Source organism: Patella vulgata, chromosome 6, assembly GCF_932274485.2.
Source record: "Patella vulgata chromosome 6, xgPatVulg1.2, whole genome shotgun sequence".
Lineage (NCBI taxonomy): Eukaryota > Metazoa > Mollusca > Gastropoda > Patellidae > Patella > Patella vulgata.
In genome coordinates, this window is record NC_065884.2 from 32,627,513 (window position 1) to 32,643,655 (window position 16,143).

At 33.7% G+C, this 16,143-nt stretch overlaps 1 protein-coding gene across 3 annotated transcripts in view; it reads left to right on the top strand.

Moving 5' to 3' along the window:
• Positions 1-16,143, top strand: part of LOC126825375 (dynamin-binding protein) — a 143,141-nt gene that overhangs the window by 99,990 nt on the left and 27,008 nt on the right. For all 3 annotated transcript variants that reach the window (XR_008788428.1, XR_008788429.1, XM_056101584.1), the window contains exons 7-9: positions 258-381; positions 899-990; positions 14,096-14,245. Coding sequence is in view for 1 of the 3 variants with exons in the window: in XM_056101584.1 (XP_055957559.1) it covers positions 258-381; positions 899-990; positions 14,096-14,245 (366 nt within the window). In the remaining 2 variants the exon portion in view is untranslated. The remainder of the gene's footprint in view (positions 1-257; positions 382-898; positions 991-14,095; positions 14,246-16,143) is intronic.

Genomic DNA, 16,143 nt, shown 5'->3' on the forward strand with positions numbered 1-16,143 from the left:
GGTGAATGTCTTGACTGAGTTCAATGATTAACATTTCGAGCTAAAGCTAAGCAGATTTCATTGGTTGATGGTTTGGGACAAGAAAACTTTGATTCTATCTGATAGAGATTGATGAAACTTAATGTATAGATAATAATCAGTTTGATTGCTTGATATTTATGAAAAAAATAAATGTGCGGTTAATTAATGTGTCATCTATTTATTTTGGGGTTTCGGCGGGGGACATGAGCCTCACTGTTGGCTTGTTTATTTATCAGATGATGGGGATTGATTATGGTCGTTTATTTGGTAATATGGAAGAAATAGCTGATGTATCACAGTGTTTTTTAAATAGTCTAGAAACAGCAGTATTAGGAAAACGTTTTGACGAACAAATTGTTGGTAAGTATTTATGTAGATTAAAGATACATTATGGGAGATTAGATATAGAGCTGACAGTTCTCATTATAATAGTTACAAACTAGATAATGTAAAGGGAATTTGCTGAAAACTTCAGTCAAATTGATCCACTCTGAACCAAGATTTTAGCGATTTTCGACCTAGCCTCAATCATCATTACTAAAGTCAGTACAATAAAAAGCCTAGTCTCGATTATACATTTCATGATTAAATCATGAATGAAAGTTGTGCAGCAAATGGGATCCTAATCCAGTAAATATCACAGGCTAGCATTGATAATTTAGATAACATTTCAGGCCTAAAGAAAGACCTATAGACAGATTTAGCTCTTGCATAATGTATGTTTAATGAATAAACAACTTAAAGAACTTAAAATTCAAATTGTTTGCTTCAGTTTCAGAAATTGTAAACTAATTTGGAATGATTAATTTGAAATTTTCTTTATTTGTAAAAGTTGTAAAAGAACATTAAAATAACATGTTACCGTATTTTGTTGTAGGAACAAGTTTTGTAAAATATGCTGAAGATATGAAGAATACATATGCACCATATTGTAGAAATCATGATGAAGTTATCACCATATTAGAAAAGGTGAAATATGTAAAAAAATAAAAGAAGATATATTTCAAGATATTGTGTTCTATAATAAAATGCTACCCTGTTTTCTTTTCTTTTATCCCTACCTTAATTGAAAGTGTGCATGTACCTTGTGAGGTTATTACATGTTCAGCAATATGTTGACTTTTCAGTTGCTTGCACACAAAGAAAAAGTGAGCTACAAAATGGATAATCCATTCACCTGATTTGATATGATATTTTTATACGACCACATTTTCATGTGGACGTATATTGATGTCGCCCCTGTCCGTCCGTCCGTCCACAATTTGTTTGTGGACACTCTACAGGTCATAATTCTTATCCGATTTTGATAAAACTTGAAATAAAGGTTTATCTCCATAAGATCTCGGTTGCTTTTGATATTGGCATGTATCGGATCGAAACTTCATGGATTATGGCCCCTGTTTGTCCGAAAAATCACGTTTTTAGCTTGTGGACCCTATAGAGGTCACAATTTTTACTGAATTTGTTGAAACTTGAAATGTAAGTTTATAACCCAAAGATCTCGGTTCCTTTTGATATTTGAGCATATCGGACCGTAACTTCCCGAATTATGGCCCCTGATTGTAAGAAATATCGTTTTTAGCTTGTGGACCCTATAGAGGTCATAATTTTTATCTGATTTAAAAAACGTATTATTATGTCACTGTTACACCCTAAGGTCGCTTGAGTTCGAATTTCGTGAAAATCGGCCCAAAATTGACAGACAACATGGCCGCCGTCGTTCTCAAATAGCTTAAAAATATGGTATATCAAGGTTGTGGACCCTATAGAGGTCACAATTTTAATCCGAATTTGTTGAAACTTGAAATGTAAGTTTATAACCCAAAGATCTTTGTTCCTTTCAATATTCGTGCATATCGGACCGTAGCTTCCTGAATTATGGCCCCTGATTGTACGAAAAAAACACGTTTTTAGCTTGTGGACCCTATAGAGTTCATGATTTTTATCCAATTTAAAAAAAGATATTATTATGTCACCGTTACACCCTAAGGATGACTGAGTTCAAATTTCGCGAAAATCGGCCCAAAATTGAGACAAAATAGCCGCCGTTCGTTCTCAAATAGCGTAAAAATATGGTATATCAAGGTTGTGGACCTTATAGAGGTCACAATTTTGATCCGATTTTGATGAAACTTGAAATACATATTTATAACCCAAAGATCTTGGTTCCTTTCGATATTCGCACATATTGGATCATAACTTCCTGAATTATGGCTCTTGATTGTACGAAAAGTCATCCGATTTAAAAAAAACATTTGAATATATCACTGTTAAACCCTTATGATGGATGAGTCCAAATTTCGTACAAATCTGACCAAAACTGCCGGACAAAATGGCTGCCCCTAGTACGCAAATATTATAAATATATGGTATATCAAGGTTTTGGACCCTCTAGAGAGAGGACACAATTTTGATCAGATTTTGATGTAACTTGAAATACATGTTTATAACCCAAAGATCTTGGTTCCTTTCAATATTCATGCATATCGGATTGTAACCTTCCTGAATTATGGCCCTTGATTGTACGAAAAATCACTTCTTTATTTAAGCTTGTTCTCTGTCCATCTCTTGCAAAATGTGGGCGTATCTTGTCTGCAATTTTGTCTTATGTCTTTTCTTTGTGTGTAGTGCAGTTCTCCTGCACTTACTATTAAGTATTGGGTAAATGTAGTGAGGGTTTAACTTCTCCTCAACAAAATACTTTAGACATAACATATTGTTAAAGGGCATTAGGTAAGATTAGATAAAGAGCCGACAGTTCTCGCGATAACAGTTAAAAAATAGAACTGCGACGTAGTAATGACGTGTTTCACCGGTGCCACATTAATCTTGAACTAACATCACTTCCCTAACAATGAAAACGTTGAACAGATTTCCACATTTGCATTGCACATGTGTTTTAAAATGAAATGGGCACAGAATTAGCCAATAAATCCAGCAATATCAGGTCCATCAATACAACGAAGACTCGACACGATGACATCACTTCCATTTTCAACAAAATATTTAAATTGGATTTCAGAAGAAAAAAAACACTCTGATTGTCCTTTGCATGACAGACAATTGATTAAAATTGGAACAGAATTAATCCTTTATTAAAATGCGAATAATCTTAAAAAAGTGATACTGACAAAACTGGTTATTTCTCGGCACGAGAAGACGTTAGAATTACTTTTTTGATATCTGTATGATCATATTGATTCATATTATTTGTCCATTGAAATCAAATATCATAATTTTATACAAATAATGAATATCACTTACTTAAAACAAATATTTGTTTTTGAGGCTAAAAATACAGTTTTTGCCAAAATGGCAATACTTCCAGGGATAATGAAAATGTAATATCACTTTTAGGAAATCTCAATGCCCAGTCAAAAATGGCATTAGTGAAAAGAAATAGAAAATCGGTTTATAATTAACTCGTTTACAGGTAAAGTAACTTGAAAAGTGACTCATGCAAAATTGCCTATTTCTCGGCAACAGCTTATATTACAAACTAACTTTGACATATATTGTCATCGTATGGATTAATGCTACAGGTTCATGAAAGTTGTCAAGAAATATTTTAAAATATGAAAAGCCTGAATGCATTGTAAATAGCTCATTTTTACACTCTTTTTCGCATTTAAATCAAAATGCCGCAAATGCAAAACCGCAATAAAAAAATAATCAAGTAAGACATAATTTGCGTCTTTAGTAGGAGCATTCATCTTGATGTATTAGATTTGTAAACATTAATATTTGCTTTTTATACACCCCACATAGAAATGTGGTCGTATATTGCCGTCGCCCCTGTCCGTCCGTCTGTCGGCCCGGTCCGTCCATCGTCCACAATTTCTTGTGAACACTCTACAGACTACATTTAACATCTGATTGTTTTGAAATTGATATATGTTTGTTTGCATTAGTGAGATGAAGAAGCCTATTTAATTTCAAGAACTTCCGTTAATTTCTTCTGGAGTTATGGCCCTTGTTTCACTTTGTTGCACCTTATGATAGTTATCAACTGATTGTATGAAATGTATAGGCATCATTTAAATTAGTAAAACTAAGAAGCCTATTGAATTTCAGCAATTTCTGTTAATTACATCTAGAGTTATGGCCCTTGTTTCACTTTCTTGAATCTTGTGAACGCTCTAATGACAACAGTTATCATCAATCTGTTTTAAATTGATATGCATCATTTAAATTAGTGAAACAAAGAAGCCTATTGAATTTCAGCAATTACAGTTAATTATGCTGTGAGTTATTACCCTTGTTTCACTTAGTTGTACTTTGTGAATGTTCTAACGACAAAAGTTATTATCCGATCTGTATGAAATTTATATGTATCATTTAAATTAGTAACCCGAACAAGCCTCTTGAGTTTCAAAAAATTTCTATTAATCGCATCTAGGGTTATAGCCCTTGTTTCACTTTGTTGAAATTTGTAAATGCTTGAACAACAAAAGTTATCACCAAAACTGTATGAAATTCATAAACATCATTTAAATTAGTGAAATAAAGAAGCCTTTTGAATGTCAGCAATTTCCGTCAATTACTTCTAGAGTTATGGCCCTTGTTTTACTTTGTTGAACCTTGTGAACGTTAGAACAACAAAACTTATCATCCGACCTGCATGAAATTTATATGCATTACTTGAATTAGTAAAACGAAAAAGCCTGTTGAATTTCAACATTTTCTGTAGATTACTTCCAGAGTTACGGCCCTTGTTTTAGTTTTTAGAACCTTGTGAACCCTCAAACGACGAAAATTATAATGTTATCCGTATGAAATTGTCTATTAAATTCCCCTAATTAACTACATAATAAATATGCGACAACCCTTGTTGACTGCTCGGACGATTTAGCTGCTGTGAGCGTATGTTTTGTTGCCTGGCAACCTCGACACATCAAAATTGAAGTTTTGAGCAAAATAACGTCACTTCCAGCTTTCAACAAAAAATAATGAATATCGCTTACTTCGGTGATAATGAAAATCTTAAATTACTTGTATGAAATCGTAAATGGAATTAGCTATCACACAGTGAACATTTTATGAAAATCGAATAATAATTGACACTTTTATGGACCAAACACCTTGAAAAGTGACATGTTGAAAATCGCCTATTTCACCTCAACTAAACGCATCAAATTGTGTCACTGTAATGAAAATCCAATAATAATTGACTCTTTTACAGGCAAAATAGCGTAAAAAGTGACTCATGCAAAATTGACTGTTTCTCGGCAACTGCTCATATTACAAACTAATTTTCACATATTCTTTAAATGGCATTTAGTAATTGGAACATAATCGAATAACGCACTATTTATGGATAACAATTAATGTTTTTTATTTCACTGCAACGTTTCAACAAGATTTCACAAGTCGTTATCAAGCATATAACACAAATAAATAAAATGAAAAAAAATATGGTTATATATATACAAGATCAGTGCGAACCCTCCAATGGGATGCATAATCAGCAAGCATGAGCAACTGTCTTTGTATGGCTTATTGCTACCCGTTTATGAAAGTTGGGAAGAAATATTTTAAAATATGAAAAGGCTGAATGGGTTGTGTGAATAGCTCAATTGACCCTTTCAGTCATACCAGATTTAAAAAAAATAATATTTCCTTTCAAACATTAGTACCGAATTGTAGTTTTTGCTAAATTTACGTCACTTCATTGCCAAAAGGTAACTTTTCTGGCAACAAAAAAAATGATATTTATATACAACTTATATACAAGTTGAACTATAAATAATTAATCCAGGGCCCTGTTTCACAAAAACTTAAATCACCTTAAAATCGTCTTAAACTAAAATTCCATCCTAACTTAAAGATAGATGCGTTTCACAAAACGATTTTAAGCATTTTAGATAAAATCCACTAAAATAATATTGTAAGTTAAAATTGTATCTTAACTTAAAATAGTGGCGTTTCACAAAACTATTTTAGGGACAATTTTAACTAAAATCAATTTTAACTTAGGACAGCCGTCACCCTCTCCTAACTTAAAATCACGACATTAACAAACATTGATTAGAGCTACTTTGTGAGATCTATTGCGACCTATAGATATATTTGGAATAATGATAATATTGCCAATGGCCCGGGTTATATTTGTTTAAACATATTTTATTGACAAATGATATAAACATACTATCATTCCCAAAAATATATATTATCATGATTCAAGTATAAATTATACTATTTTCAAATTATTAATCGACCCCCCAAAAAAACTTAAAAAAATCTAAATCCACTTTATATCTAATGTCTAAAAACAATATTTTTGTAGGCCTACAATTGTTTAAAATGAGAGAGAGAGGGGTTTAACGCCCACTAGACACAAACTAGGTCATTTTGGGACTAACACATTTTTCAATTTTATTTCAATAATTCGCTTGCGCGTAGGGATCTTTAGTAGTGGGAGGAAACTGGAGGACCCGGAGAAAACCCACGAGTTTGGACGGGCGACCCTACTCTTTGTCACGTACAACCTCGGAATCGAAACCCCGTCAGTCCATAATACTAGATACGCCATATGCAAAGTATTTATGGTTTTGGGGTTATGATGATTTATATAAGAGCTAAGGGTATTTTATATTGGGAAAAATGCATTTTAATTTAGTAAGATAGATAGGCATTATCCAGTAAGGAGTGTGGCAATTTGGCAATTTCAAATTATTATTAAAAGTGTCCATGGGACTGAAATTTGAAATCTAGGCATCGGAACATTGGTTATTTCGTGTATTAGTTTAAAAGTTATTAAATATTTTTAAAAATCGACAATACTTTATTCTAGATTAATCGTTTGAGTCAGAAATATCAAGTTTGTGACAATTTCTCAATAGTTTCTGTTATCCAAAATACCATAAACTACGAAATTCAAGCGATTTAGTATATCAATACGCATTATTCCTATTGAAGCCTGTGGGTAAATCATATGCCAAGGTCACGAAAATGACATGCAAGTTCAAGGCCAACCAACTAATTCATTTCAAATCGAATAACACACAATTAACTTATTTATTTCATCTTTCTACGACTGTCTGACCATGTGCCGACATTGTTACAATGTATGAAACCCTCCTCATTGGTATTGTAAAGGTTAGTTCAACCTGGTAACAGTTTTCAGTTCCGAAGCGTGTATGCTTGCACCCTAAGTGCCCTCGCCGGAATTGTGCACTGCGCAAGCGCAAGCAATTTTAACTAAAATCTATTAAAATTGCATTGTAAGTTACAATCGATCTTCGTGAAACGCATAAAATTTAAAATTTCAGTTTGATTTTAGTTAAAATCGATTTTAGTGATTTTAGTTTAAGTTTTTGTGAAACAGGGCCCAGGACTGTAAAACTGAATTAGCCAATGGCGGCTACGGAAAATTACGGTGACAAAAAATGTTGCCATTTTTGGTCGAATCAGATGACTCTTTAACCCTGGGTGAAATACCACATAAGAATATTCATAAATAAAAAAATTTTTCGAAAAATTTAAATTTGGCACCTAATATCTCCAATGATTCGTCGAAAATCAAATATCTAAAGAACCGAAGCTATGTGCCTTGTCTCTGGCTATTTCAAAATGTATCCAATGTTAAAATCCGACGATTATTGTTAATATTATGACAATATTTAAAAAAACAACGATTTCGGACATTTCGCATTGTCGCAGAACGTTCGAAATAGCTTTAATCTGTAAGTCACACCCACTTTCCTAGTAAAACCAAAGACATTGAATCAATCCGACAAGTAGTTTCTGAGATGCTCAAGTGGAAAAAATAATAATAAGAAGAAGAACTAGAACTGTGAGGCAGCAATGACGGGTTTCACCGGTGCCACGTTACCCTTGAACTTAAGTCACTTCCGGTACCAATGAAACCGTTAAATAGTTTTCCACATAAGCATTGCACACATGAAATCAAATCAATCCAGAATCAACCAAATCCAGCAATCAATTCATTTTATACATTTGTTACATATTTATGATCCTGACAAAATTACATTACTTCCGGTGATAATGAAAGTGTTAAATTAGTTTTATGAAGTCAGAAATGGCATCATCACATGGTGAAAATTTTATGTAAATCGAATAATAATTGCCACTTTTATAGACCAAAAACCTTGAAAATTGACTTGTAGAAAATCGTCTATTTCTCTGCAACCATATAAGTTAGAAACCATTTTGTGGTATCTGTATGATGGTATAGGTTCATTCTATTTGTTGATTGGAATCAAATATCAAATATCATAATTTTAAAAACATTACAAATCAGACTCATTTGAATGAAATATTTGTTTTGAAGGCTAAAAATACAGTTTTTGACAAAATGACATTACTTCCGGTGATACTAAAAATGTTAAATTAGTTTTATAACATCGTAAATGGCATTAGGCATCACATGGTGAATATGTTATGAAAATGGAATAATAATTTACACTTTTATGGACCAAAAACCTTTTATTGACCAAAAACCTTCAAAAGTGACTTGTAGAAATCCGTCTATTTCTCCACAACAGAACAAGTTAGAAACAATTTTATGATATCTATATGACCGTATGAATTTTATTAATACATGTATGTGAATTAAACCAAAATTTAAAATTATTAATACATATTAAATAATTCTTGGTTGAAAAAAATATTTATTTAAAAAGTTAAAAATGCAGTTTTTGACAAAATGGCGTCACTTCCGGTGTCAATTTTAAATTGTAATCAATTTGATATGACGCATACTTGCCCATTACTAGGAAACTGCATATATTACAAACTAATTTTAACATACATTTTCTTCGTATGGATTATAGCTACAAGTTTATAAAAGTTACATAGAAATATTTTAAAATCTGAAAAGCCTCAATGGGTTGTAAATAGGTCAATTTTACACCTTTTTTCACCTCTTAATCAAATTTGCTCGAAAATGAAATCGAAATTAAAAAAAACTGAGCTCACACTTTTTTTGCGCCTTTAAAGGGCACACTCTTTTAGTTCTATCAGTTTTAAAAAAAAATAATAGTTGCTTTCGAAAAATGGTACCTAACTGTCAAAATTGTAGTTTTGGGTAAAATTACGCCACTTCTGCTGCCGACAGGTAACTCTATTGGTAACAAAAAAAAAGAAAATTGATACAATGGAGCATATGAACTTTGTTTTATACAAATTGAACAATAAATAATTAATCTAGGACTGAAAAACTGAATTAGCCAATGGCGACCAAGGAAAATTACTGAGACAAACAAAATTCACATTTTTGCTCAAGTCAGATGACTCTTTAATTCTGTGTAAAACACGACTAAATAATATTCATAAATAAAAAAAAAATTTGTAAAAATTTTAATTTTCTAAATTTTCTAAATTTGACGAAAATAAAAAATCATAAGTAGTGTAGCTATGTGCCTTGTCTCTGGCTATGCCAAAATGTATCGAAAGTTAAAATCCAACGATTATTGTTAAAATTACTGCTATATTTTTTAAAATTACTGCTATATTTTTTAAAATTACTGCAATATTTTTAGAAATGATAGCTTTGGTGATTTCGGACATTTCGCATTGTCGCAGAATGTTCAAAATAGCTTTATCCTACACCCACTTTCCCAGTAAAACCGAAGAAATCGTAACGATGCGACAAGCAGTTGCTGAGATCTAATCAAAATGGAATTGGAATAATAATAAGAAGAATAATAATAATCTTAATAAAAACAATAAAATGGCAGGAAAATGTCGATCAAGTAAATTGTGTAGTGGGATAATCATTTGGAAAATTATACAACCCCAAATTGCACGGTTATTAATATGAAATAAAATGGGCTTTAACATCCGGCTGTTCTGCTTCTACTGGGCTAATTAAGACAGGCATACGCTATACAGAATGCTATGAGGGAAATTTTGCCCGGGCAGCGGCACTATGGCCTACTCTTATATCGAATTCCAACTGCCAAGGCAGCTTTTACTCCAATTTATAGACGGGTCCTCAGTTGATCGGCCCATCCGAATGATTAGACATCTGTTCTTGTCAGGGCCTCCGTTCTGTACCACTGACAAAGGGAAAAAACGATGGAAAATGCTGATATTTATGCGTATATATATTGAGTAACATTGCACCTGGGCAAAAAAAATTGGGAAAATAAAGGGAAATAACTGAGACTTGATCTAATTGAATTAACTCCCTGTTCCAGAAATTTACAATATGGATCATTTCTTTTTTTATTTTAAAAATTGAAAGATATTTCTATAGTTCAAAGAGCTAGAATAAAGTCACCTGGCTGGGACAGCAGGTGTTTCCATATATCAGATAAAATCAAAACCATGCTATTTACAATATTGCGCAAACCTGAAACCCCCCAAAATGTCAGAAACTGTTCGAATATATCATATTGCATAGGTTTAATGTCAGAGAATTTACTTTTTTCCTGTAGGTTACGACACTTACGAGCTTCAGTCTAATATCCCTAGACAACTTGAATTAGGTTAAAAGGTGAATTATCGAAATAATTAACAGCAATGGCTTTACAATCTGGATAATCTGCTCTGCTAAGCTTTAACGTAGCAAGTATTGAAATGGGCTGAAGAGTGAAGTTGAGTCAACTAATAGACTGCTAAAATATAACGAAAACGATTCCCCCTGACACAAAGATAATCTAAAAATAAAAAGATATTGCTGAGAACGTATTGCTGAAATCGGATTTACGTATTACAGAAGTTTCTGAAAAATCGATCAAGTCGTTTAAAACCCAGAAGGATCAGGAAATGAGCTGATAATGGCTGGAAAAATGCAGAGAAAATATTGAACAATAAACTGAGATAACATATAATGAATCTTATATTTTTGGAATCGGATTGACCTCAGCTATTCGAATATTTAGATCAAGTTTGTAAGTTTTAAAAATTAAGATAAAAAAAATGTCATGCAATTAACCTTCGGAAATAGGAAACCAATTCACGAAATGGCGGCTTATTCCGAGTATTTCCAAGCTGTTAATGCAGATTTTTCACTCGTAAATAACTTTGTCAAGTTAAATGAATCAATCTACTTTCATTCCAAATATCATGAAAATCGTGCTTGGATCCCTCATTTCTCCAAGGGGATTAGAAAATTTCTAAAGACTTTGTTTAAGTTAAATGAATCAGGTCTACTTTTATTCCAAATTTCAAGAAAATTGGCTAATATTAAAGAAGATGTCAAATTTGTTTTTACTTCCGAAACAATATGTCGATGATGTAATTTTTGAAATTCGAAAATAGCAGATTTTCAAAGTATCCAAAGAAATATGAATATGTAAAATTGGTCAAATATTCACATATGTAGGTTAATTCTTTCGTCAGTAACATTTGGTGGTTTCGTATTTGTAAAACGTTTCGAAAATATGTATTCCAAAGCCAACATCCATTCTGGGAGACAGGTTAAAGATTTAGAAAGATCCAAAGATTAGATTCTTGGAATTGAGCTTGACAGAAAGAAATTGTCCTGTAAACCACTTTGTCGGCACGAAAAATGTCAAAGTGGAAATTTTGAGCCGGGCTATCAAGAAATGTAATAATTTCGGTAACAGGAGATGGATTCTCTAAACCAAGACCTATTGTGTATTTTTCAAGCCCATTAATGTGGATTTTTTGCTATTTTTCATTTTTAATTCAAAATGGCGTCAGCCATTTGCCAGAAATCAAAATTCTAAGCGCTACATTTTATGGGCATGCCTTCAAGGATTCGGAAAATAGAATTCCCTTGTCTGTAAGTAAAATATCAAAAAAACTTAAGAGATATTTCACATTTCAAAATGGTGGCACTTCCGGATTGAGCTACAAACTCCATTTTTTTGTGGACACTCTACAAGTAACAATTTTTATCCGATTTTGGCGAAATGAGGTCTTTCTCCCAAAGATCTTGGTTCCTTTCGATATTGGCATGTATTGGAGAGAGAGAGAGAAATGGGGTTTAATGCCCCCTCAACACAAACTAGGTCATTTCGGGACTAACATTGTTTCAATTTTATTTCAATAATTTGCTTGTGCGTAGGGGTCTTTAGCAGTGGAAGGAAACTGGAGGACCCGGAGAAAACCCACGAGGTTGGACAGGCGACCCTACTCCTTGTCACGTACAACCGGGATTCGAAACCATGCCAGTTGACTCAATGACAGGTCTTATGATACAGCGCGCACATTCTAACCACTTGACCATCCGGACCATAACTTCAGGGATCATGGCCCTTTATTGTACGAAAAATCACTATTTTAGCTTGTGGTACCTCTAGAGGTCACAATTTTTATCTGATTTAAAAAAAAACGTTTAGTATGTCACCGTTACAACCTAATGATAGTTGAGTACTAGTCTGGAGGCTCAGCGCGGGGGAGGGGGGTCCATCAAATGGGCACAAAACCAGACTCAACTTTTCTAGAGTAAAATTTTTTGTAGAGTACAATGCCGAGTGGTAATCAGTCCGCCGTTGGGGCGTTTTCGAGATATTCGGGGTCAAAGGTCAAATGGGTTCATTTGCACTGAAAGTGGATGCGCGGTCATTCTTGTATCATGAAAATAAGCTGAAAATGATCGAAAGTAATCACACTTCCAATAAAGAATGTAAACTTGTTAAATTCACCTTTGTTCTTTGTTTCCCCAGAGGTCAAAAGGTCACATTTTCCGTTTTAGCACTAGGAAGATTTAAAGTAACAAATGTCAGCGTAAAATATAAAAACTAAAGGGAAACCTGTTCTAATTAATAATAGGAACATTTAAAATTTATCTTTAGGTGGTCTTAGCACCAAACTTTTACTTTGGAACATCGAAAATGATCTTGCATAACAGAACCAAAACGCATAGGAACTTGTTTCAAAAATACGTAAAAACTGCTAAATCAAAATCTCTCCAAATTAGTTTTACAACGAATGCTATACATAATGATACTAGTTGTCACAATTTTGATCCGATTTTGATAAAACCAAAAAAGCATGTTTATAATCCAAAGATCTTGGTTCCTTTCGATATTCGCACATATCGGATCGTAACTTCCTGAATTATGATCCATGATTGTACGAAAAATTGCATTTTGAGCTTGGGGTCGCTATAGATGTCAAAATTTTTATCCGATTTAAAAAAAAATATGTGTGAATATATCACAGTTGTACACTAATGATGGCTGAGTTTGAATTTCGTGAAAATTGGACAAAAACTGACGGGCATAATGGCCGCCACTTGTGCGGAAATAGTTTAAAAATATGGTATATAAAGGTTTTGAACACTCTAGAGACCACAGTTTTTGTCCGATTTGGATGAAACTTTAAATATATGTTTATTTCATAAAGATCTTGGTTCCTTTTGATAATCACACATATCCGAACGTAACTTCCTGGATTATGGCCCGTGATTGGATTATGGCCTCTACATTTTAAAAACCATTTAGATATATCACCATTCTACCATAATGAAGGTTGAATTTGGAATTTTGGGAAATTGCTATTGTTGTTACAATAATAAACAAAGTCTCAATTATCCATTTTTGCGGTAAATCATGAACCGTAAAAGTTATTTGAATCTACTTAATATTGGAGCCATCCGATGGCACTAAGAGTTGATTATGGTCTTGGTAAGTCAATTAATGTCTAATTAATAATTTATATAACATTTTTCTAAAGAAAGAGCTGCAATAGGCATAATGCCAGTTTAATTTTACTTTTGTGGTCACTAGTACACTAGTGCAGTGGTAGAGAGGTGACATTGCAGTGGCAGTTCAGCAAACTCATCAAATTCCAACTGTCAAGGTTTATTTTACATCCAAACCAATGTGTACACCAGTGGACCTTGGTTTTCTATCCCATGTGATCGATAGGCAACACTTTACTTGTCAACCCCTCAGGCACTACCCCTAATAAATAGGAACCAGGCTTGAAACATACTGAGGTTCTTCTTAGCCCAAGGGGGATTCAAACATTCTAGTGACAGTTCACTGCTCGACTACCACTGTCCCCTTACCTCCTGTGAGTATTTCGTTGTTCTGTTGACATAATAGTCTTAGACATAGTTGAAATGAATACAAAAAAAATAATCGACAGGTTGAGAAATACACACCAAAACCTTTTTTTTTATCTTTTTCAGTATAATGCAATACCAGAAATAAAAGAATATTTTCAGAAAATAATTACAAAAATGAAAGAGAAGTGTAATGTATTTGATCTAGATGCTTTACTTATTAAACCTATACAAAGAATACTCAAATACCCTTTACTACTTGGTGAGCTATTGAGGGTATGTAGAAACTAGTTTAAATGTAATGTAATAACAATTTTTACAACTTGTCAGGTGAAACTCACTAACAGTCTGTCATTTTGTCAGAAGAAAAATTTATCGGCAGATTTTCACCATTTTCGGAAAATGAAAGTAAGGTATATAAACAGCTACCTTTCGTGAATTTCTAATTTACTTGTTATCGTAGGTCTGTATTCTCTAACTTGCATGTTACAACCCACAATCGGAAAATGCACTTAAAAGTCTATTAATCCATACTATTGCTTTTTTATCTGAAAAATGTCACGCTTCAGAGATTTGATATTTTCCTAATAAATCCAATGCCGATACATATTACGCAGCCGCTAGTCGATCAGCTGTTAACATGGAATGGTGTAATTCGGTTGTATGTATTTCAGCATAGAATCTTTTATTACAAATTTGAATGAAAATGTGGTCGTATATTGTTGTCGCACTATAACGCCCTGTCAAGAAAACTCACCAGCTGATGAAAAGAGCCGATTTGAAATTTTTGGACACTCACGAATCAGGCCCGTAGCCTCAGAGGGGCAGTGAATTTTATGGGGGGGGGGGGCTCTCTCCCCAGATAGAGGGGAGTCCACGGGTCATCCACCGGACAATATACATCATCTTTATTATGTTTTTATATGTATATTGTCATCACCCCTGTCTATCCGAACGTCCGTCCATAATTGTTTGTGGACACTCTACAGGTCACAATTTTTATTCAATTTCAACGAAACTTGAAATATAGGTTTATCTCCCTAAGATCTCAGTTCCTTTCGATATTGACATGTATCGGATTGTAACTTCATGGATTATGGCCCCTGAATGTACGAAAAATCACGGTTTTAACTTGTGGACCCTATAGAGGTCACAATTTCTATACGCCCACATTGAAATGTTGTGGTATATTGTTGTCACCCCCGTCCGTCCATCCGGTTTCACAATTGCTTGTGGACGCTCTATAGGCTAAAGTTAATATCCGATCAACTTTAAATTTATACACAGTGTTTAAATTCGGTCCAACTTACGCCAGGCGTCACATAATTAGCTACTGAATTTCACCGACTTAAGCCTGGCGCACACTATGCAACAACTTAAGCGACGAGTCTGGCGACAAATATCGCCGCAATATAAGTGGAGTGAGCACACTACACGATGACTTTGGCGATAACGAAAGAAACACCCTGTCACATGCTTCGTCATGTGACACCTCTAAATTCATTTCTGTTGTCATCGCGCTGAATACGGTGGCGTAGTCGTCTAAGTACAACACCTGTCAAATGCAGTGTGTTTATAGTATAGTTTATAGTTGGGAGACTCTTACATGTATAAAAAAAAAACAGGCTATGTAAGGATGAGTCCAGAAATATTCCAGAGAATCCTAAATATAATCAATGCTCTCATTCTCAAACAACCAACCAAGATGACACAATCAATAAGCCCAGGAAAGCGGTTGACGGTCACTCTCCGTTTTCTCGCTACAGGTACTGATTACCATCTATGAATCCTAGGACTATGTTATTATCGAGTATATTGCTATATAGACGGAACAATCCACCCAGCCTACCATATGTATTTGACAGCTTTGCCAGAATTCCAAACTTAATTTCAATTAGTTAGGGCTAAATTAGAACACCCAAGCCACTTATATATACTGTACATGCAACAGAAAAAAAATTTCGACGAGAAATCTCGTGTGTGGTTATGTCACATAAGAAGAATAACCAAAAATGATTGGTTTAATAGGTGAATTTATTTTCTTCGTTGTCGCTTAACTTGTAGCCGAGATGAGCACATTCTTTGTTGCTGATGAAGCGACGACTTTGGGGATCATATCAAACAAGTCTGATATCGAAGGATGGTCACTGGCAACGAAATATCGCTTGCGATCG